General features: G+C 44.8%; 1 protein-coding gene across 2 annotated transcripts in view; it reads right to left on the reverse strand.

Moving 5' to 3' along the window:
- The window catches only part of CNGB3 (cyclic nucleotide gated channel subunit beta 3), a 1,205,394-nt gene that overhangs the window by 133,084 nt on the left and 1,047,816 nt on the right, over positions 1-24,494 (reverse strand). For both annotated transcript variants that reach the window (XM_069621307.1, XM_069621308.1), the window contains exons 16-17: positions 23,902-24,020; positions 1,233-1,379 (exon numbers count right to left, since the gene is read on the reverse strand). In XM_069621307.1, the coding sequence (XP_069477408.1) occupies positions 1,233-1,379; positions 23,902-24,020 (266 nt within the window). The remainder of the gene's footprint in view (positions 1-1,232; positions 1,380-23,901; positions 24,021-24,494) is intronic.

Genomic DNA, 24,494 nt, shown 5'->3' on the forward strand with positions numbered 1-24,494 from the left:
TTTGTTGGTGTACACCTCTGTAAAGCGCTCCGCTATGTATCTTTGTTGGTGTATACCTCTGTAAAGCGCTCCACTATGTATCTGTGTTGGTGTACACCTCTGTAAAGCGCTCCGCTATGTATCTTTGTTGGTGTATACCTCTGTAAAGCGCTCCACTATGTATCTTAGTTGGTGTATACCTCTGTAAAGCGCTCCGCTATGTATCTTTGTTGGTGTATACCTCTGTAAAGCGCTCCGCTATGTATCTTTGTTGGTGTATACCTCTGTAAAGCACTCCGCTATGTATCTTTGTTGGTGTACACCTCTGTAAAGCGCTCCGCTATGTATCTGTGTTGGTGTACACCTCTGTAAAGCGCTCCGCTATGTATCTTTGTTGGTGTACACCTCTGTAAAGCGCTCCGCTATGTATCTTTGTTGGTGTACACCTCTGTAAAGCGCTCCGCTATGTATCTTTGTTGGTGTATACCTCTGTAAAGCGCTCCGCTATGTATCTTTGTTGGTGTACACCTCTGTAAAGCGCTCCACTATGTATCTGTGTTGGTGTATACCTCTGTAAAGCGCTCTGCTATGTATATTTGTTGGTGTACACCTCTGTAAAGCGCTCTGCTATGTATCTGTGTTAGTGTACACCTCTGTAAAGCGCTCCGTTGCTTCTTGAAGCTAGGTCTGTGCTCTATAAATACCATAATAATAATAATAATAATAGTGTTTGGATGGTGAAGTACAATTCCTGGTACAATATAGATGATGCCTTTGAAGGCAAACATCATTGTCTTTATATAACCTACACAGACGGTAAATGCACCCTGACTATTGTCAATTATGTTCCCCAAATATTCTAGGAATGGAGTTAACATAGCAGATAACAACAGTCCTAGAATACGTTGGCCAGGCCATTTTAGGGGTCATGATAAAAACATTAACCCACCTAGTTCCTCATAGTTTTGCCATGAGTTCATTCTATGAGCTAAAGGAGTTGTTTAATCCTTGATGAATTTCAAAGACACAAAATACCTTTAAAACAGACAAGTACATATCTGTGTGTCCTGGTCTCTTGAAACACTAACATGCTTTCTTAAGCAGCTCCTCCACATTTGGATTAAGTAATTGCAGTTACTAAACCTGTTTATTCGGAGAAGGTGATGACTTTTTCAACATAGCTACGAACAAGTAGTTCTTCTCAAGGTGACACTCATAGGACTGCACCAATGGGGAGCAGTCTACAGACTCACTTTGCCTTCTTCATTAGGATTTTCTTGGAGTCTGGGTAGTGTACAAGGACTTCACTAAGGTTCTTCTTGTCCAAAATGAATAGGTTTGCAAATCCATGTGCCACCACATCAGCGGTGCGCCGGTTCCCTCCACTTGCTGCCAAAAGACTGCAAAATGTATCAAAAAAACAGAATTTATTTTACTTCATGATTTGTTTTTATTGATCACACACATATATCGTTCTGAAACTAAACTATTTTCTTGATAGCTAATATACTACTCAAGTGAAAGCACCAACAAGTTACCATGAACTTATTTTCATCGTAATGTAAATGTGTATGTAATGAGGATAGCTAAGGGGCAACGCATTTGTCTTACAAGCAAGATAGCACAGAGCAACACATGTTCGAATCCCCGTCCAGTGCTTAGAGGCTAGTCTCTGATATTAAGCCTGTAATAACACATTTATTCATTAATGAATGTTAAGGTTTTCTGTCTATTGCAAAAGCTCCCTACATTATCCCAAACACAGTCCTTGGCACACATGTGTTAAGCCCATGGGTGTTAGATACAAACAGGGTCCAAAGCTGAAGGGAGAAGACTAGTCGGATGATTACAATAATCACACTTTCCAATACAATTGTGGGATGTAATACTACCATTGCAAGAATAAGGAAAATAGCTAATTAATGCTAACACAAAGAATGACATTGGGGTGTTCTCATCTTGGATTTTACTTCCTTTCTAGTCTGTTGAACATTAGGGACAGATTGCAACAAAGGTGGAAACAAGGATGTACTCTACACCTGCTGGCAAATACATGTCACATACACTGGAAGGGCACTGTGAGTATGGGACTGTAGTCGAAAACCCAGATGTTACAAATTGAAGATTACATGGACACGTTTTACAGAGCCTGACCTGTGGCTGCGCAGTGATGACATCCTGAACATGGCCTGCATATGAATCTCTATAGGCTCAAGTCAAAGAACTATTTAGACAAGCATTCATTCGAAGAAAAGAGGATCTACTGGTGAGAAGAAATGTAATGCATGGGTACAGTGACAAACGAATTAGCATAGAACAGAAGCACAGGCTAGAAGGTACTTGATTCCAAGTTTGGATACCTTCCTAAGGCTAGAACTTTACCACCTAAAGGCTCATGAACGGCAAGCAAGAGTGTTAGGCAGAATTGGCTGTAAAACCAGCAAAGCTCATGGGATTACCCTCAGGGGGGCGGCAGGGCTCTCCTCATGGAATGGCTGGTCTGCGGGGGTAGAAAGCTCACAATTGAAATTGTCTGTAATATTTAAAACATTCTTAAAAACCTCAGAAATCATGCCTTGGTCACAGTCATACCAAAAAAGTGTACTACTCATAATGTTTCACTGCATCAACCAACTAGTAAATAGGCCCCTTCAAAATAATTATCAACTGACAAGCCCAAAAGTCCCGAAAATCTCTCCATGGACCACTTACCAATAACATAGGGACCCATAGGGCCTCATTACGAGGCTGGTGGTAGCCGTCGGTATTCATTTTTTTCTGGTGCCCAGAAAAGGGCAATTACTGGGTCATTATGACCTTGCCAGTCCCGGTAATTGCCATTTTCTGGGTGCCGGAAAAAATGATTCCCCATTCCCATTGTGCCCAATAGGGCTCAATGGGAATGGGAAGGGTGGTAGCTCCGGTACCGTTAATAATGGTACTGGTGCTACCATCATGTTCTGCTCGCGGGTGCCGGTACAGCCACCAGGTCAGACCTGGTGGCTGCAAGGGCACCCGCGAGCAGAGCTTGTGGTATGGTGATACGGTAACAATGGTGCTTGTACTACTGGCGTCGTTGTTGCCTTACCGCCATACTTGTAATGTAGCCCATTGCCTTTATGTGATTTAACAGTAGTTGCCATCAACATTATTATTCTCAGTAGATAGTCAATACTCTGATTTTTACAGAACAAGCTCCTATGTAAATCACCACCTCTCTCACTCTCCCTCCCAATGACTTAACCTCTCACTGACGCCTTGGTCAACCAAGTTAACTACATTTAGTTATCAATAAAGTGGCTATCATTGGGAATTAAATTCTTTGGATGTTACTAGAGCTTCAATGAGCATGAATGCTTAATTGTTAGTCAGTGAATGAATTCGAGGGCACATAAATGGAAATGAGATAAGAAGCCAGGTAGAGTCCTTCTGTCGTTGGTTTTTCAAGTCTGAAAAAAACCTTAAGGCAAATGAGCTACTTGAGCTGAAGGATATTTTCAAAGGCATGGGCATGTTACTCAATGTGGTAACTCTTATGCTTGTAATACTTGTCGTACTCCCTCCAGTCTAGTGGATCATCTGCAACATAATGAGGAGGCCACAGCAGTTCTCAGCAGTAGCTAGAAAAACAAACATCGAAGCAGAGGGATGCCAATTATCTCAGTGCCACTGTGACCACTGCTGGGCCCCACTTCCTCATTAGGTTCTCTTCCCCAGTTCTTTTGCTCTCAGCCCTGCCCTCTAGGGGAGCTTATTACAGAGCAGGGAATAGGCGAGGGTAGGGTGCCATTGGGCGAAGGAGGATATGGACTAGAAGAGTACAAACGTCACTACTGTGAAAAACCTGTACTTATTGGTACATCCTGTCCCTCTAGCATCAGTCTCATGGGGTTGATTATCCAGGAATACCTGGACAGAGGGAGGAGGTGTTGTATTCAATGATAAACGCATCGATGACTCTCAGAGAATATCATCAATGTAAGGCTGTTTGTTGGTTGGCATCAAGTAAGTATACAGCAGTATCCACCGGCCATCCATCCATTTTCCTGCCAGGACTCTCTCAACTCTTCCCATGGAGCACCCATGCAGCCAGCAGAAGGAAGTTCCATGATGTCATCATCCTGTTTGCTTAGGCAGGGAAGCGCAGGATATAATACACTCTCCCTCTTTATACCGTTTAGAGAAACAGAAAAACACAATGATGACCCAAGACTACTCATCCTTCACCGTAATAACACTGTGACCTGACTAGGACGACTATGGCCTAGTGGAGATGTAGTCTAAAGTGGGACCAATCATCCCTGCCTGCCCCAGATAGAGCAAGAGGGATGTATATCCAGAGAGCTGGGAAGATAGAGATATTCCTCCATGTGAAGTCTGCAGTTACTCACAGAAAGGAAACATTTTCTGCCCATACACTGCCACTTCTGGTAATTGTTGTATATAAAGCATTGGTGCGCATCGTGTGCCACCCATTCCCACCATGCTTGTGGCACGTACTCTTGGGTTGCATAAACCACAGTGCAATAAAATGCACGGGTGAGCATCGTGTGCCACTCTTTCCCACCATGCTCGTAGCTCATACACGTAGTACTTTGGACGTTCCAAGTGATCTGTAAATTGCATTAAACTACAAGTTATTGTCAAGCCTATAACCAATCTGCCCTGAGACATAACTTCTTAATCAACACATATGCATGTTCTTAAACCCTAAATCACTTGTATTATTCCTGTATCATTATTAACGTCATATCAGACCTGCATCTTGCTTTTCTTTGAACAGATGAGAACTTTATTATTCATTTTATGTTAATTTTGTCCTGGAGGAAGCTTGTCCCCTTTCTGGTAACTTCCTCTTATATACAAATAACTAAGTACTTTTCCACATCACCTCCCTTACATGTTTCCGAGCCTCACTTTAATTGTTGACTTTTGTATTTATCATGCTTTCTGTGCTCATCATATGCTCTCCCATTCTCTGGTACAGAACTGCCAAGTGTTTCCGAATGCTCTCTTGTGACTGTTCTCGCGTCACTCCTATGCACATAAAGTAACGCTAGCATTGCCGTAGATCTACATCATTCAAACTTGAATGGGTTCAGTGAATCTTCTTGTGTTGCATGTCACTCAATGTCTGATTACAAGTTAATGTGGGAATAGGACCTGAGGTGGCGGGCCAATACCGGCCCAGGTAATGCCCCCGGGGCCATAGTTACAGGCCCGTGCATAGCCCAATGTAGGGCTGTTTATTGGTGTAACAGCATGCTATTGTTTGAGCAGGGGTCTTTTTATCCTCGACGAAAGATAAAAGGGGGGTTTCACCCGAGAGACATTTGAACACCAGGACGGAACCCTTGAATTGAATTTGCTGCTCAACTGGGAGCCAATGCAGCTTCCTATGAGATGTATACATCGACGGCCGCCCACATACAGCACGGACTGCTCCATTCTGTGCCACCTGGAGTCTCTTCATGTTGGCCTTAGAAGTGCCCACCAGAAGACTATTGCAGTAGTCCAGCTTCCTATTTACAATAGCTGCAGCGATCAGAGCTCTTTTGGCCTCTGATAGATACGGGCAGATCTGCCACAATAGGTTAGTGTAGCAAGAGCTGGACTACTTAAGCTATGAGACGTGTTTCTTGAAAGACAGATTACAGACAAAAAGTACTCCTAATGTTTTAACAGAGTCTGAAACTGTAATGGCATTGCCATTCACCAAAAAGCATTCGTAGTGGGGTCTAGATTTTTTTACTTTTGCTGGGACCGACGACAAGCAACAAGCAACAATGTCTTTGAGTCATTGAGAGTCAGTGAATTTACAGCCATCCATATCTGTATAGCTTCAAATACTTTATTAACCGGACACCTAGAGAGACAAGCAGATCACACAGGGGTTTAGAGTACACATTAAAAAGCAATAGAGATAAACATGATCTTTAAGGGAGAGCACAGGTATAAAAGTGATCTTTGCGAGTGAGCATTACCTTTGACCACTGTAGCTTTCCTTGGTCCCAGAAATGACTTGAACCAACTTGCTGCCAGGGGGGTGCATTTCCCAACCTCAATCAGTCTATTCACCAGCAGTGCATGGTCGACCAAGTCAAACGCTGATGAGAGATCTAACAATAAAAGTAAAGCTGCACTACCTTCGACAATAATACCTATAATGTTGGATTTTAAATCTATGAGGGCAGTCTCTGCCACATGATTGATTGATTGATTGATTGATTGATTGATATTTTATTTCTATCGCGCTTGTACACAAGTGTTTCAGAGCGCGACAAGGCAAGGAAGGGGAACAGGGGAGAACAAAACAGCGATCTTACTAGGCCCAGTGATATTGAGAACGCGCAAGTGCATGGGAGAGGGGGGAGGGGAAAAGTGCATGGAAGGGGGAGAGGTGGAAAGTGTGAAGCAGAGGAGAAACAGATAAATAACAATAAATAAATAATAAAGGCAACAAACAGTGGTAACGCAGCCAGCAATTTGCAAGTGCTAGGTTTAAGGCAGCAGACGGGGTAGGTCCGATAAATTCAGGAAGAAAAAGGGGGGTAGTATGGGTACAGATACAGACCCCAGTGCAAGGGGTGTCCCGGAGGCAGTGCGGGAGGGTGACGGGATGAGCAGGTACCTGGGCCCAAAAGACAGAGGGTGGCCAGGTGCACGGTGCCAAGAGAGAACAGATCAGCAGGGGATAGGGAGCGAAGGCAGAAGAAAAGAGGAAGGTCTTGAGGTGCTTCCGGAACCGGAGATGGTTCTCCTCAAGTTTTAGAGTGGCAGGGAGGCTGTTCAAGAGGGAGGCCCCAGCCAAAGACAGAGATCTACCCCCAGCTCGTTTCTTAGAAAAACGACTGACCCTGAGTGAGTTGGAGGTAGAGGAGCGAAGAGCTCAAGAGGGGAGGTATTTGCGGAGGGATAGCTGAAGGTATTTTGGACCCAGGCCCCAGAAAGCCTTGTGGACAATGCAGAGGGTTTTGAATTTAATCCTTGTATCCACTGGGAGCCAGTGAAGAGATTTCAGAGCTGGAGAGATACGATCCCAGGGCTTGAGGCCAAGGACAAGTCTCGCAGTCCTGTTCTGGATTAGTTGCAGAGGGCGGAGAGTAGAGGCAGGTAGATTTAGAAAGAGGATGTTACAATAATCCAAGCTAGAGAGAACCAGAGCTTGAGATACCATGAGCTTCTGGGGGAAGGAGAGGAAAGGCAGAGTACCTCTGAGGAGGTGCAGTCGGAAATTTGACTTTTTAGAGACCTCAGAGATATGGGCGGAGAAGGAAAGGGTGGAGTCAAAGATGACCCCGAGGTTCTTAGCCTCGCAGGTGGGGGTAGGAGGAGGGCCAAGGGAGGCTGGCCAGAGAGTGAGGGGAAAGGATGGTGAAGGTGTGCCAATGAGGAGGATCTCCGTCTTGCTGGCATTCAGACAAAGATCATTGGCGGCACACCAATCTTGAATGGCAGTTAGGCAATCAGAGATGAGAGAGGGAGAGGAGGTGGCAGAGGGCAGCCTGAAAATTAGTTGAGTGTCGTCAGCGTAGCACTGGAAATTTGAACAGAACATGGCAATGCAGTGGGCGAGAGTTGCCAGGTATTGGTTGAAAAGCCAGGGCGAGAGGTTAGACCCCTGGGGAACACCACAGTTAGAGAGGAAGATAGAAGAAAGGAAGGACCCAAGTTGGACCTGGGAGGGTCGATCTGAGAGGAAAGAGGTCAGCCAGGCAAGAGCCTGATCAGTGATACCCAGGTTTTCACAGAGACGGTTGAGCAGGATGCTATGGTTGACTGTGTCGAAGGCAGAAGAGAGATCGAGGAGGATGAGGACAGAGGGAATGTTAGAGTCAAGGTTGGTGAGCAGATCTTCACAGATGTTTAGGAGAGCAGTTTCCGTGCTTCTGGCAGCTCTGAAGCCAGACTGGCGGTCATGGAGACAGCAAACAGAATTGGAATGAAGGTTCAGCTGTGGGTTTCTTGAGAAGAGGATGCACAAAGGAGTGCTTCAGTGGAGAGGGGAAGGATCCAGAGGCAAAGCAAGGGTTGCAAAAATCAGCAAGGGCCGGAGCGAGGGTATCAATGTGGTCCTTGATGGTTTTAGAGTAACAGGGATGAACCTGTTTTGAAGAGGCTTTCATGGATCGGACTTGTCTAGCAACCTCGTCAGGGGTGAAAAGAGGAAAGGACGAGAAGGATGGTGGGAGGGTGGCTAAAGGAGGGTCAGCAAGCACAGATGGAGAGGGAAGAGGAAGAGTGTGGATGGAGAGGATGGACAGGATGTCCTGGGTTTTAAAGGGCATTGCAAAGAGCCTGGGAGGCAACAGGAGGGGTCGAGACTGCAGCAGGGTTGGCCAGCTCCTTGCAGATTTTAAAGAGTTCGGCCGAGTTATTAGATGCCGCAGAGACACAAGCTTGAATGTGCACTCTCTTCTTGGTGAGGACAGAGAGTCGGTATTGCCTTTGTAGCAGGCGACAGGCCAGTTTGTTAGAGGATGAACAGGAAGTCCTCCATTTCCTCTCAGCTGCCCTACACTTATGTTTAAGTGTAGCTAGGTCCGAGTCATACCAGGAATTGCGCTTGGCTTTGGACTTCAAACGGATCCTCAGAACAGGGGCAAGAACATCAAGCGTATCAGAAATTGAAGAGTAGAGCAGAGACAGGGCCGTATCAGGATGAGAGACAGCCAAAGGTGGAGGGGGGGGAGAAAGTGGCAGCAAAAGCCTCAACTGACACACGCTTCATGGGCCGGATGTCCGAGAAGGTAGGTGGCAGTGTTGGGGTAGGCTTGGCTTGGGGGGAAGAGAGGGAGAGATGAGATGAGAGGAGGGAGTGATCGCTCCAGCGGAGAGTAGTGGTCAGAGGGATGGAGAGGGGAAGGATAGAGGAGATCAAGGCATCAAGTGTGTGCCTTGCAGAGTGAGTCGGGCCAGGGGGGAGGATGGACAGGGAGAGGGATTCGCAGAGGTCACGGAAGAGTACAGAGGAGGAGCAAGGAGAGTCTAAATGTATATTTAGGTCACCGAGGAGGAGGAGTTGAGTGGTAGAGGCCAGGAGGGAGGAGGAGAGGTCTGCCCACTCAGAGAGAAATGAGGTGATTCATACGAAAACCAGATTGTTCAGTAGCCAAAATATAATTTTGTTCCACAACATGTTTATATTGGGCACAGGCAATTTTACAAATTATCTTTAGTATAAATGGAACATTCGTAATAGGTCTATCGTACCCTGGGGCTGGAGGATAAAGCTTCTCTTTCTTTATCAATGGAGTTATCCATGCCTTCTTGATGTTTTCTGCAACATAGGCCCCTTGAAATGAGTGTTTAACAAAGTGTGTTACCCATGGAGTAAGCGTTTTGGCAGAATCCTTAAAGAGCGTTGCCGGAAAAATATCCCAATTACAAGGTGTAGGCTTCATGCTTTGTGTTGACTCCATTATCTCCTTCTCGGATACCTCTTTCAATAAAAAAAAGCAAAGTGTTTGAATCAGTTGTGGTATCGGAGGATATTAAAGGAGGATCAACGGACTGTAACAATTTAACCTGATCCCGAATGCAGTGTTGATGTTGAGCTGTTTTTTGGATAAAGCCTTCATGAATGCATTGACAGCAATCATTGTGTTCAGGAATAGATGCCTTGACCACAGTACCTTTTAATTCCTACAACACAGTGGATAATTCTTTAGGTTTTGATTTAGCTTGTTCTACTCTCGCATTAAGGTGCTTTTCTTTAGCTTTGAACACTTCTTCCTTAAATATCTGGCTGCAAGCTTCTAGATTGCTGCCGTTTCATTAGGCGGATGTTTGGGCCAGATGCGTTCTGCCTTACGTTTTTCCCCTCTGGCATGTAGAACCTCTGCAGTAAACCACTGATTGAAACAAACTACTTTGTTCAGTTTTACTGATTATAGTGGAGCCAGAGTCAAAAGCTTGGTTTGTCGCCATTCTAAAGGAAGATAAGTAGACATCAAGGGGAAGTCTTCCAAGGAGGGTAATACAGGCATTATTCCAGAATCAAAAGCTTCAAAGATACTTTTTTATAATTTCGAGTTAAAATAGAAGGTCTAACACTCTTTAGAGGTTTACCAGGGAATAGAACGGAGAAGACGTCAAAGGACACATGGGAGCGATACAACCATATTTATTCCTCCATCGATATTACCAGCATCTTTTGGTTTTTGGATAAAATCGAATCCAAAGTATTTAGATGTGTTGGGGACGAGACATGTTGATAAAAGCCAACAGGCTGGAATGTTTGCAACACTGATAAGGCCTCCTTATCCAGAGGATTGTGAACCCATATATTAAAAGTCCCCCAAGATAATGAAAGCTGTTGTATCCTTGGAGACACCACGAATAAATGCAAAATGTTTCTCTTCGAAAAGCAGTGTTAGTCTAGGGGGTTTGTATAATAATAAGATGCTGAGTGAATTAACAGGGTTGGTGTTCAGTTTTATCAACATAGCTTCGCATTGATCACATTTTGGGAAGGCGGACATATAGAGATTCAACTCTTGCTTAAAGGATACAGCAACTCCCCCTCCCCTGCCTCCGTCACAACCAGTGTGGAGGCAGGAGTAACCAACTGGAGTGGCCATAGTCACTGCTTGATGAGTTGCCTCATGAAGCCAAGTTTCTGTAAGGAATCAAACATCAAGATTGGATTCCAGTATAAAGTCTGATATTTCAGCAGCATGTTGAACTAACGAGCAAGTATTAAGTAGGCAACATTTCAGTATATTGCATGGAGCCTCAGTAGTTAAGTTAGGGCTACTACAGCTTCAATGGTTATTATTATTGCTTTCATGATTTAGAATATCTAAATGGGTCCTAATATTTTCATTTGGCATAACTGGAGGAGGTAAGCTGCGAAAAGAATTAGGCAAGCTTGGTTCCATGCCTTCAGTGTCCGCAGTTTGTGGGGTGTAGACCTCCTTAATACTATCCTCAGACATGGCATTGAGACATATCCTGCGATTTCTTTGGATTGCAGCAATTAAGCTAAGTTGAGTAGCCATGTGTGGCTATATGAGACTTCTAATAATTGAGGATATGATAATATAAAGTTAGAAAGAGTGAGTGAACAGCAACAGTAAAACACTCAGGGTCCACAAAACGACACAAACCGGCTAAGAGGTGCTGGAGCTGACGTGGTCTTAAAAGTGCTGCGAACTACACATTATTATCTTGGGAATTGTAGTTCAAAGGCTATTTCAAACCGTATAGGCAGTAAAGATAACAGCACAGCGCTAAAATATGTGCTCTCAAACTCAGATAGAAAGCATAGTGATTACAAGTTGCATGCGATTTAGACAGTATTCCTTAGTTGCAGATGACTTCTAAAGCACATGGCATTGGAGTGCCATGAAAGTTGGCTTAGCTCTGACAGCGTGCACATGCATGCCAGACACAAGTGTTAGCTCATTAACCATGAGCATCACTTTTGAAGCTTAATTAAGGCCCAATCACTACTAGGTTGAGATCTGTGTGGCTGAAACTTTTGCTGTGTAATGTAAGGTTCTGTTTGACGTAGTAAACTCGTCAGCAGCTACTTCATTACCTTGGATGTGAGGTCTAAGGGATTTGGTGAGGAAGCTCAAGTTGAATCATATATGTGACTGCACAGAAGCTCTTCTGAACATTTAGTTAGTTCTAATCACCAGATCAATCCAGTCACTTTAGTTCCACTTTACTCCTACTGCGTTTATTACTGGCTTGTCTGGTCATTTGATCCCTGTCAGAAGCATGACAACAATGATAAGAAAAGTCTGTCTGAGACATGTTTTACGATCTCCGAAGGTTAGAGGTTTCAGGGCAGCATTGGCGGACTGTGTGTGAAAACAAAGAAATTGATATGAGTCTGGGAAGCCCAAAAGAAACACACCAACACAGGTTACAAAGGACATACAAGTGCTTTATTTAAAAGCTACAACAGTTACCAAAAGTCAATTGACAAATGGATAGCTATTCGGCTCTCAGAGTAACGTAACGAACTTCAACAAAGGTTTGATGCATTAGTAGAGAGACCGTACATTGGAATACTTGGGCTTTTACATCCTTTATCCAGCCCTTGGCCAACCCCCTCGCGGGTTAACCATTCTTGGGACCAGACCTAGGGTTCCTTGCCAGGTCAATCCCATAATGTATGCATTTTGATCAGTTCCGCTGATACAGTTGTTCATTTACACATAGGTCAGGGATAGGACAAGGTCTCAGTTCGCGACCCCGACAAGTGGCCTGCAGGCATATTAATTATTTGTGTGTGCGGAGGTCACAACGGCCAGAATCTCACTCAGAATGTTATTCGGCCTCCATTTTGATGTTCAGGGTGACTTCCACTTTACAAGAGAACCTAAAATGGCAGCTAAATCCAAGATGGCGACTTACACAATTTTTCGTTAAGGTCAAGACCTTGCCGCGGAGTCTATTTACATGATATTTTAGACAACTTGGCGTAGGCCAATACACATTCAAATACTGCGATAGGAGGCATAATATCATTTCAATTACAACATGTGGGCCGATGCAGTGCAGATATGTTACATTTGCACTTGTCAGTTGGGCTTGGCTCAGAAGGTTTAGATACCTTAGGGATTCCAGGTATTATTGTAAATGAATTTTGACAGCGTGAAAGTTGTTATTTCTATGATTTTTTGCAGTTGTTTAATGTGATAAACAAACCTTTGTAATTATGTTGGCCATTGACTCATTGATGTGCTTTGTGATGACAAATGTGCTTGCATTTTAATATATTTTGTGATAGATGGATTTAAGTTCATTTTATACAGTAAATGTCTGAAATAAACACTATTGTGAGTGTTTGAGGTGAATGCCAGACAGTCGTTGGCAGGATGCAGGTTACTGAGACCATCTTGAAAGTTGCAGCTGGCTGGCACTTATTTATTTATTTGTTTTATTTTTTGTATTTGTAAAGCGCCTAAGCCCATTGGCATCCAGGCGCTGTTGCAAGACCAGTTAAACACAATAAGAAACCTGGAGTAGGTACATTACAAACATACTCAAATATCATACATTTTCCTACCATAGGCACGACGAGTTCATGCCTAGGAGAGGCAAGTGTTTTAGGCAAATATCCACATTTTTAATGATTTTTGGAAGGCCCAATATGATTCCTCTGCTCTTACGGAGTTGGTTAGCTGCCACTGTTGGCGAGCTAGAACCTCCTCCTCTGGCTCGTTTAAATGTCGGTAATACAAGGCGTATGAGTGGATTGACCTTGCTGCTCTGGTGGTATTGGCTCTCACAATTAATTGCGCCAAGTATGCAGGAGCTGAGTTAGAAAGTCATTTGTGTGTGATAGAGAGCGTTTTGAAAATAATCCTTTCACAAATGGGGAGCCAAAGGGTCTCTCTTCTTGCTGCTGAGATGTGATCTCTGTTTGATATGTTGAGTGCTGAGCGTAAGGCATTGTTTTGGATGACTTGCATTTTGCTTATATTCTGTTTCGAGGTGCCAGCAAAGAGGGTATATCAGTAATCAAGCCTTCTACCGATGACTGCTCGTGCAATCGAGAGGCAACTGATGGGTGTGAGGAATTGTCTGGCAGCGTTAATCAATTTGGCTGTGTAGGCCGCCGAAGATGAATCAAGTTCACTTGTCGCGTGAGAGAGAGGGTGGCATCCAAATAGACGGCAAGCGTTTTCACTGAAGTGGAGACTGGGATCTGGTTTTCATCAATAGTGAATGAAGTATATTGGGAGTTGAGTTTCTTCAGCATTACTAGTGTTCCCACCAGCAAGATCTATGTCTTGTCATCATTAAGGCATAAATGGTTTGTGGTCATCCAAGCCTGGATTGTCAAGTAGATTTTGTTGATGGTGAGGGAGTTATCATCATAGTTGCCTGACAGGGGGGGGAGGATTTGGGTGTCATAAGCATAGTTGGTGTAGGATATACCGATGGAGTCCAGGCGGTTGAAGAGGAGTTTGGTCAAAATGTTATAAAGGGGTGGGACACTACAAGTGGTAGGACGGGCGCTGAAAGTTTCAGAGAAAACTCTCATGGATCTTCCTTCAAGAAATGAAGCAACCCATGTAGTGGCTTCCTGAGAGAAGTTGGCAGCTGCTGAGAAGTGGTGACATAATATTTTATACCTGTTGAGCCCGTGCAGGCTCAAGATCAGCCTTGTTCCCCACATTGTATTGCCCACTGCAAACACAGTGGAATAGAAGCCTTGCATACTGCCTGCCCTGGGCCAGCCAAGTTTTGCTTGTTAAAACACTCCAAACCTGGATGAATTGTGTTATCCATTCTTTTAGCAATGAGGAAGCCTCCATGAAGTTGGTTAGGAAGCCATCAGTTAGTCTTCTCTTTGTTGGTAGAAGACCACAGACGTTGTCACTTTCCAAACATTTTTTGTTTTCTCTTTTTCCAAGGGCAGTCTCTTCACTACCGGGAATGTTGAAAGACCACCAGTTAACACCTGACTGCTGTGGGAGCTGAAGTGTGGGCTGATGGCTTTGAGAGTGCTGTTGGTAACAGCCAAGGTCTTTGCAGTCTGAGAGTCCTCGTTGAATAACTTCAGGTGCCGGTAAGTGAAAACTGCAAACATAAACTTGTCATGAAAGGCAATGTGGAGGGCTAGCTATCTATGGAACTGGTGCTGGAATTTGAAGGCCACCAGTGCACCAGTTGTTAAAGCAGAAGTGGCTGGGGTTGGAACCACAGGCAAAGGGGGCCCAGCAGCTGGCAGGGTAGCTATGTGCCAGAGCATTGCCCTAAAGGAATCCATAAACTGCTAGGAAGAGATAAACACCTGGAAAACACCAAACACGTCTTCCTTGTTATCCTCGATTGGAGGGTTGGCTGTTTCAGAAGAAGCATGGAGAGTTTCCCCCACCTGATAGGTGCTGTGGAGGTCCCCAGGTGCCACACTGAGTCCACTGAGACTGAAATGCAGACACAGTAGAACAGGGGCATGGTAGAAGAAAGCCCAGGAGACAAAGCATTGGCAAGGTGAAGGGAAGGGAAGTAAGGCACAGAGCTGCTCTGTTGTGCCTTGGAAGTAGGGGAGCTCTTCACACATGCTGTTTCGTTTTGATCCACCACCATCCTTGCCTCCGGTGCTTGAGCACATGCAAGTTACAGCTGGGGGTCACCGTCTGTTTGTGGTTTGCTCCTGTGGCCCTGCAATTCCTTTTCTTTTCACTTCTTCTGTGTGTTAATTGTGTCTGTTTCTGCCCATCTGGACTCTCAATTGCAATCATTTGTCGTCACGCTCAGCTACTTTGTAAAATATGGAGCCCATGAATTGGTGACCCATATTGACTCTGGGTGCTTTTTGGAGGGTCCCTTTTATGTGGGTCTGCAGGGGATCACCCATCTCTTGCCCCGGTGTTCCTGTTGTGGCCTTGTCCCTGCACTCTTGTTATATTGGGCCGCATTTGCTTGGCGAGGTATTGTGAAAATGGCAGTATCCATGTGTCACTTGTTGTTTACTGTGGTTTTTTATTTTACCAATGTTTTGTGTGACTTTCATGTTTCCCAAATGTATTTTCCAACTTGCACTGCATATAACTGAATATTCACTGCACTGTTTATACTAGTTGTTTATTTCTGTCAAGTGCTTGCATGTTCCCCAACATTGCCTGATTACTATATTTTGCACCTTCATAATCCCTATAGTTGCTTGTTTCTGGGACACTGTACATTGTTCACTTGGGGACTTCACTCCCAGGCAACTTGCCTACAGCCAGTAACAAAGCGATCACATTCCTCCCAAAGGCCTTTCCAACTCCCCTGTTGGAAAACCTGTTCAGTAGTCTCTTTGATCCAGAAACCAGTCCCATTTTAATCTGCCGCCTAGAGCCGAATCTTTACTCCCCTTTCCTGAGACCCTCCTCCACTACCCAGTGACAGATGGCCTGCCCTCTGCAAGTCACCAAGCTAGCTCCTGCTGGGATCCTACATTCCCCACCCAACAATTAGCATGCCCTTTGACCCCAACTGCCCTGCACTGTATAATTTCATCTCCCATTTGCTACAATTAACTCCCCCCACACCCTTACTCTGGGCTGAAACTGAGAACTCCCCTGACCTGGGAATCGCACAGAATACCTGAAAGTGCGTGTCCCACTCTTCAGACCATCTCCCCTGGAGACGACCCTGGCAACACTTGCCCAAACAAATACTTGCATGGGTGAGAGAGGCTGGCCTGGAGGTGGCGGAGTGACTAAACGTATCCTGGCAATGCCCAAACAAGCGCTTGCCTGGGTGAGACGCTGGCCCTGCCGTGGGCGGAGCAACAGCCTTTTTTAAGCCTGTGGAGAAAGGACTGGGGACTCACTCACCCTCTTATCTTTGTTTGCTGGCGATGGTGTGCATGACAGGGGGAGAGTAGCAGAGCCCAGGAGGCCCCTTCCACAGGTAGCCTTGTCTTCACTTTCTATAATTTTCCCACCAGTAGGGCATCTGGCCTGACTGCCTTCTCCCCTCTGTGTGTGTGTCTCTCTCTGTCTCTCTCTGTCTCTCTCTCACTCTTTGGGTTTCTCTCTCTCTATGGGTCTCTCTCTCTGGGTATCTCTCTCCCTCTCTCTGTCTTTTTCTATCTCTATCTGTGTATGTGTGTCTGTGTCTGTATGTGTCTCTGTGTATGTCTCTCTCTCTCTGTATGTGTGTGTCTGTGTGTGTGTCTCTCTGTCTCTCTTTCTGTGTGTCTGTGTGTGTGTCTCTATCTGTGTGTGTGTGTGTGTGTGTGTGGCTGTGTGTGTGTTTCTCTGTGTCTCTGTGCCTGTGTTTCTCTGCGTCTATGTGCCTGTCCCCCTCTCCCTTTGTGTCTGTCTCCATGTGCCTCTTTCTCTCGCTGTGTGTCTCACTCTGTGCCTGCCACTCTCTCTTTTCCCCCTCACCATCTCTACCATCCCCCTCTCAACTCCCTCTCCAACCCTTTCCTTTCTCCTTTGGTGTCCCCCTCTGCATCCAAGGGTAATACCCAAGCCCCGGGTTCTATTCCAGTGGGTGTGCCTAGCTAGTCCAGTGTGTCTAATTTATCCTGCTGGTGATGAGTTTACTCCTCTTCTTGTAGTAAATATGTTCTTGGTTTTTGCAAAGACTTTGGTGTCTTCATTGTGTTCCCACTTTTCAGTGCAGCCTGCCTGTTATTGCCAGAGGGGACGGGGGAGAGGCAGTCCGTCTGCATACACAACGCTCTCCACCTGGTCTATTGACTCCATGATCCAAAACGGTGGCTCTGTCAGGGGTCTCTCTCACGATCTCCACCATTTTGGCCTGCCTCCCACTTCCAAAGTGGTGTTGCGAGTTAGTCTTTGCCCAGTTCTCGTCCCAGCCAGTACAACCTGTAATGCTTTGGTTAAGCTTCCCTGACCTTTCCAATCTTGGTCAAAAGGAAAGCTTTGCAGGGGTTTTCCCCGGGACTTTGGGAAAGGGGAAGAAGAAGGAGAGGGTGCCAAAGGATCCCAGAAAAGGGATTTATTTGCTGGCTAGTATAAACTATTCTTTATGGTCTGTAAGGAGTGGGAAGCCTCCAACCATCATGCAAAAGCACTGGGGGATTTCTTTGCGAGATTATGGTGTTGTTGAGCCTGTGGGGACCTCGGAGAGAGAAGAGTCAGTGGGTCCAAGTCCAAAGGAAATTTCAGAAGAAATTGAAGATCTTAGAATTCCACTAAGCCTTCTCAATGTCTGAGATAACATTTTCAAACAGTCCTGTATCAACCATCCCTGTCGGAAAATTGAGAGGAGCACTTACCAAAATTTTGCCTCATCTACGTCTGTGGGTTTAATTGTTTAGGCAATTTTGTGCCGACGATATATCCAGCTTCTGGCAAGCATTTATTGTGATTTTGTTATTTTTGGTAATTTTGTGGTCAACATTACTGTGAATCAGAAGATCACAAATAATATAAGAGCAAACTCAAATTTTTGCTGTTTTGCAGCACAGTTTTGGTGATTAGAATGACATTTTTTAGGGTGAAATTCATCAATTTAGCTTCAAGAAATTGAAAGAGTTTGTTTTTTCCAAAAAAGACTGAATGTATACTTTTTCTGTTCCCAATTTAGAGCAGACCGGATCCAAAGAGATGTACATTTTTACATATGCCACAGGCATAAAGACAGAATCGTTTGATAGGGTGCGGGTGTGGCAGACCGATGATGCAGTTATGTATCATGGCATACCTGATCTGAAATCACAGGCCTTTTTAGTTTTGGCTACTAGATGGCACTGAAAGTGCAACCTTTAATCTGAAACTATTGTCATTAAAATAAGAGCTTTAACATAAGAGCTTCAAATAGGGGCTTTGAATGAGGGTCTCTAATGCTTTTCAATGCAGATGACATATGATGATGGATTTGTGTTGTTTGGCTGTACTACCCGGCGAGAGACAATCAGATTGTTACACACAATTTGATTGGCCCACGCTGGGGCTTTACCTGATGCAGAATGCTAAACTTCCTTCAAATCCCTGGTGGGGGGGGGGGGTGGGTGCCAGCCCCTCAGTCAATGAGGAGGCTCGGAAGGGGGTAATCCCTGCTCTGAGACACCACAGGGCTGGAGACTGCCATCCTCCCCGCCGGGGATTTAGGTGTGTTCTCCCCCTCCAAACAATCCCCTACCCACCCTCCCAACCTCACTTACCTTCTTTTTGGTCCTTTTTCAAGAGCTAACGCGCTGGGAACACTTCTGTCCCCCGCGTGTTTGCTCCCGATGGCCGCCATGGAAAGGGAAATCGGACTCTGTTTTCCCCTCCCCGGCAGCCATTTTTTTGTCATTTTTCTTTTTCTGTACCAAAACGCCACAGCGTTTCAGAACAGAAAAATAATGCTATTAGCACGTGGGTCTTGCGGGCTGGGGTACTAATAGAAATAAGCCCCTCTCCACAGGGGCATTACAGAGTCAGGTAATGCCCCAGAGCCTGTAACTATGGGCCCCAGGGCATTATCTGACTCGGTAATGCCCCCGCGGCTTGGGGCTTATTGCTTAAATAGATAGCTACGGCTGTACAGATAGATAGACGGCTCCATGGATAGATAGTTAGATAGATGAAAACAGCTCCCCGTGACCCCTTCAAACTCCTCACAGTGTCCTCTGCAGATATCTCCTTCTCTCTCCTTCTCTCCCTCTTTCTTTCTCTCTCTAAAATGGATGCAGTATACACTGTGTGACAAGGGTCAGGGAATTGCAGGTAAGAGGGGGGCTTTACCTGGTAAATCCAAGAATTTACCTAAGTACAATGTTATGAAGGGGTGCTAAAGTGATACCTATAAGCTGAAACACTTGCATATGAGGAGGGACTCAAGGATTGTAGGTATTGTTTGGCTGTGCTTGGCGCTATATATATACTTTTTTTGCATTGCATGAATCCATCCAGCCGCCTCGCGGTTTTCAAGGTGTATTCCCCTGCTTCGCGACTCCTTGTTCCTCCCCGCTCCCTCTGCCTGCCCCGACCGATTGGGCACTTGGCATGTTGTTGTGTGGGTGTACTGAACTGGGTGCTCAGCTCAGCTCTTACTATCTGCTTGCCGTAGCACACGGTAGAACTCTAGCACTGTTTCCATCTGTGCTTGGCGCTATATATATATATATATATATATTTTTTGTCATTGCTTGAATCCATCCAGCCACCTCACGGCTTTCAAAGTGTATTCCCCTGCTTCCTGACCCCTTGTTCGTCCCTGCTCCTTCCCTCTGCCTGCCCCTGATTCTGATTGGGCTTTTGGCCCGTTGTTGTGTGGGTGTTCTGAACACTGTGGTGCTAAACTCTTAATATCTGCTGGCTGTAGCACATGGTAGGACTCTAGCACTGCTTTCATCTGTGCTTGGTGCTATATATTGTGTTTGCATTGCTGCCATCCATCCAGCAGCCGCACGGCTTACAAAGTGTATTCCCCTGCTTCCTGACCTGCTGTTCCTCCCCTGCTCTCTACCTCTGCCTGCCACTAATTGGGCACTTGGCCCTACTTTACTACCGCAGTCAGCCCCACTGCCTGTTTCAGCCCTGTTCAGCGAAGGACCCCAAGGCAAAGGACATCTGCAGACCGCGTTGACCAGTTTTCACCTGAGAAGCCAGTAGCCAGCCATCAGACAGCAGCAACTGACAAAGTAAGTGTGATCTGGGTGGGGAGTACAGCAATCACTGTATTCCAAAAGCCCTGCCACTCTTCTTACCTAAATAACTTACAATACTAAAATTAGCCAGCAGGTATATATTATTTCTATCACTGCTCGGTACCAACCTTTAGGTGTTTTGCATTTAATGTTGTGCCCAAATTTAGGAGTCACCCTCTGGATGTAAAAGCAAAAAGAGAATATCGAGGCTGAGTACCACAAAAGGAAATACACCAAACACAGGCTTACAAAGATACACAGATCTTAATTCTACCACTGAACAGTTTTCAAAGGAACATCTGGCCCTCAGTACATCACAGCGAATACCAGCCCTGTCGGTGTGAGAAGTGGGTGGGACTGTACATCAGAACATTCACTCTTTTATACAATTTGTAACATGATGTCCAGCCCATCTACAGGTTATTTATTCCTAGGGCTAGGGGTTCGTGCCGCGTTCACTTCTAATTTATTCATCTATATGCTTATGGATTATTCCCAGTTTATATACAAATAAATCACAATGGCAACAGTGTATCTTCAGATTTAACATTAAGCCTTCGTACATGTTTTATACAATGTAGTTCAACAAGTGTTCACATTCAGTATTTAAACAACATTGTGCTTAATATATGCTCGCAGATCAGTTTAGTTGGCACAGGTAATCCTCGATCTACAGGCTAACGAAGGACAAGGTCTCCTTACATGACCCTAACATTTGGCCTGCGGGCAGTTTAGGCATTAACTTCATGTAGAGGTTGAGACGGCCAAGTTACAAACAGAAGAACACTGTCCACCATTTTAGAACACACTTGGACTTTGGAGTGAGAATAAAAATGGCGGATGAACCTAAAATGGAGGCTAAATCGATCTAAGGTCAGAACTTTGCAACGTGGATTTCTTCGTAGAGCGACTGGGCTTAGGCCAATATATATATATATATATATAATAATGAGGCACAATATAATATCCCGTTCAACATGGCCAGGTGAAGTTTAACCATTCGCCACACTTAGATAGAATTATGAAGTTTAATATGTGTCACACTTAGATAGAGTGTGAAGATTAGCAATGTGTCACATTTAGATAGAATTGGAAAGTTTAGCCATGTGTCACACTTACAAAGAATTGTGAAGTCGTCATGAACTTCACTTAGATAGAATTATGAAGTTTAATATAATATGTGTCACACTTAGATAGAATTGTGAAGTTTAATATGCATCACACTTAGATAGAATTGTGAAGTCTGGTGTGCGTCACACTTAGATACATTTTGAAGTGTAGCCATGCGTCACACTTCGATAGAATTGTGAAGTTTAGTATGAGTCACATTTTGTTTGCCAGCCATATCTCGCATTTATATCGATTGTGTTTGTCAGCCATATCCCGCATTTAGACTGATTGTGTTAATCAGCCATATCTCGCAGTGTTTAGTGTTAGTCCAGTCAGATTGGGTCAGGTAGAAACATCTCCCATCTAGGCACTTTGTCCACTGTTGTACTTGCAGCAAAAGGCATTTACCCTCTGGTATCCAAAAACGTATAGCTACTGCTTGCATCGCTATAACCCCATCTAGGCACTTCACCTTCTTTCCAGGTCTCACAATTCAAGGTGATACTGCATTTCACGGTCTACTGTTGTATGGCAATCAGGCCTCTCTTCCACTATCCAGGCCAAATTCTGGTGCTACTATATTTTACTGTCTACTGTTGTATGCCCATTTAGGCGCTTTCCTTGTGTCCCAAAACTAGGCGCTACTGCATTTCTCTATCTACTGTTGTATGTCCATATAGGCCTCTCTCCATCTATCTAGGTGTCCCAAATCATGGTGCTACTCTAGTTTACTGTCTACTGCTGTGTGCCCATTTAGGCGCTATCCAGCTGTCCCACATCTAGGTGCGACAGTATTTTACTGACCACTGTCATATGCCAATTTAGGTCCCTCTCCCTCTATACAGCTGTCCCAATCTAGGTGTCCCAAACCCAGGTGCTACTATATTTTACTGTCTACTGTTGTTTCTCCATTTAGAAGTTGCTCCCGCTATCTAGGTGTCCCAAGCCCAGGTGCTACTATATTTTACTGTCTACTGTTGTATCCCCATTTAGATGCTTCTCCCGCAATCCAGGTGTCCCAAATCTAGGTGCTACTGTATTTCACTGTCTACTGTTGCATGCTCGTTTAGGCGTTACCCAGAGGTCCCCAAACTAGGTGCTACTGTACTTCACTGTATACTGTTGTATGCCCATATTGGCACTATCCAGGTGTCCCAAACCTAGGTGTCCCTCTACCCAGGTGTCCGAAGCATGGAGGCTGCAGCATTGCAGTCTGATGCTGTATGCCCTTTCGGGCCTCCCTCCCTCTAACCAGATGCCCCAAATTCATCTGCTATTGTACCTTACTGTCTAATGTGGTACACCCTTCTAGGTGCACCCACCTTCTCCCTATATCCAGGTACCCCAAACCCACTCCTAATACCCTGACCAGTTGGCCAAGGCCTGGTTAGCCCCCCATTCCCCAACCCCATCATCCCTCCGGGCCCTCTCCCTCTGCTCAGACTTTTGTTTCAGGGTGACGACGAATAGCGAGACCACCCAATCACACTGGACCAAGAAAAAGAACATAGCAGTCGAACCCCTGCTAAGCCTACGGTACGTATACCTTACAACACGTCTGTGGACACAAGCCACAGGCACGGCCACCCATCCATGCACCTTACAATGCAGCTATGGCTATGCTATTCCGGTCTAGCAGCACTCGTAGCCGTCCACACTGAAAACCTTAACGTACCTCAACACCGCTGCCACTAATATACAGCGAAGACCAATGAAAAACAATTCAGTCTAGCTCGGCATACATTGAATCTCCAGCACTAAAACTCTATCCCAAACCACCAACAGCACCCACCCACGTGCCTGACCTCCAGGTTGCTTACTGCAGCCAAGCCAGCCCACCTAGTTCCTAACCCGCGAAAACTCACACACGCATCTTTAATTTAAACTCTTAGAACCTCCTACACATGGTCTGCGTCCACAGAGGGCGTTCCAACCACAAAGTGCATTGAGGCCATACAATTTGGGAAAGGGGCACTATATAAATGATGATACAATGCAATAGAATGCAATATTTACCTACCCATTGACTGCCTACAGCCATGCTAATTTCTATGGCCAGTTCACCCACTTCCTGTCTCTCCCCGCCCAAAACGCATCCTCCTGGGATCTCTTTCAGCTGTCTTTATTTAGCCTTCCCATCAAACTTTGTGCTCAAAGTGCCTGGCAGTGTTTTTCAAAGCAGTCTATAATGATTAATTGGAGCTGTAAACATGATATTGGTGTAATAAAAATGCTTTAACCAGGTCTGCCTTCAACCACTCGATTTATAAGCACTATGCATGTCCTTCACGGAAGCCCTATTCAAAACAAGCATTGGCAAATACAACAGTTCAACAGTTTTGGCTTCTGTATATGTACTAGGCATTCATCAGGCACTGCTATAACATACCCAGGGACTTGTACCATTTTACATCTGCTACCATTGATGGCCAGTTTAAAACCATTACAGCAGTGCCTGGCAAATCCCTTTCCCATGCCGACACAAAAGCAAAACTGTTGGCAATGCCAATGCTTGTTTTCTATAGGGGTTTTTCTGGGTTTTCTACATCCATACACCTCTGTGATTGTGTGCGTCTCTTTGAGGAGCTTGTTTTTTAGGATTTTGACATCAAGTATAAAATACAAATGTTGTTTGTAAGTAGGACAAATTAAACGAAGGATGAGGATGACTGAAGCTAGATCATACCATTAATACGTGCACAATTTCCAGCATTTATTTGAGAGATATGCAACATTCTTACCTGATCTCTCCAAAAACAGCTCCCGCTTTCAAGGTGACAAGGACTGTTTTGCCATCAGGTCCACCAAGAACTTGAACTTCACCTTGTTTAATAATGTACATCTCTCTGCCAATTTCTCCCTGTGCCCAAAAGTAATAGAATCTCTAAATTTAATAATTTGATAAGTGGATTTCACTCAACATTTCACATTTAAATTAACGCTGAATATTGTCAATGAACTCTTGCATTCCTTACGTACATCAACCTAATACATATGGAATTAAAGATTGGTAGCTAACAACTAAAGGGATGTATGAATGACATCTGATAGAGAATGAGGGTGAAGCTTGAGATGTCAATGATGTCTCTTAGTAGAATACAGCCTGCAGTCAAAAGCTAACAATCTATAATTGCATCTTTTGGGTGGCATCCCTGTGGCCCTTTTCCAGCCCCTACACTGTTCTGATGGACCGGCATTCCAGAGGTGGAGATGGAAGCTTGGGGGAACTATACCGAAAATACACAACTACCACTTTGGGGATATCCTCTCTCACCACAGCAACCATAAAAATGTAATGGAAATTACCTGGAAGAGAAAATACAATACCCCCAGC

The sequence above is a fragment of the Ambystoma mexicanum genome, chromosome 5q, assembly GCF_040938575.1.
Source record: "Ambystoma mexicanum isolate Mex_15411 chromosome 5q, UKY_AmexF1_1, whole genome shotgun sequence".
Lineage (NCBI taxonomy): Eukaryota > Metazoa > Chordata > Amphibia > Caudata > Ambystomatidae > Ambystoma > Ambystoma mexicanum.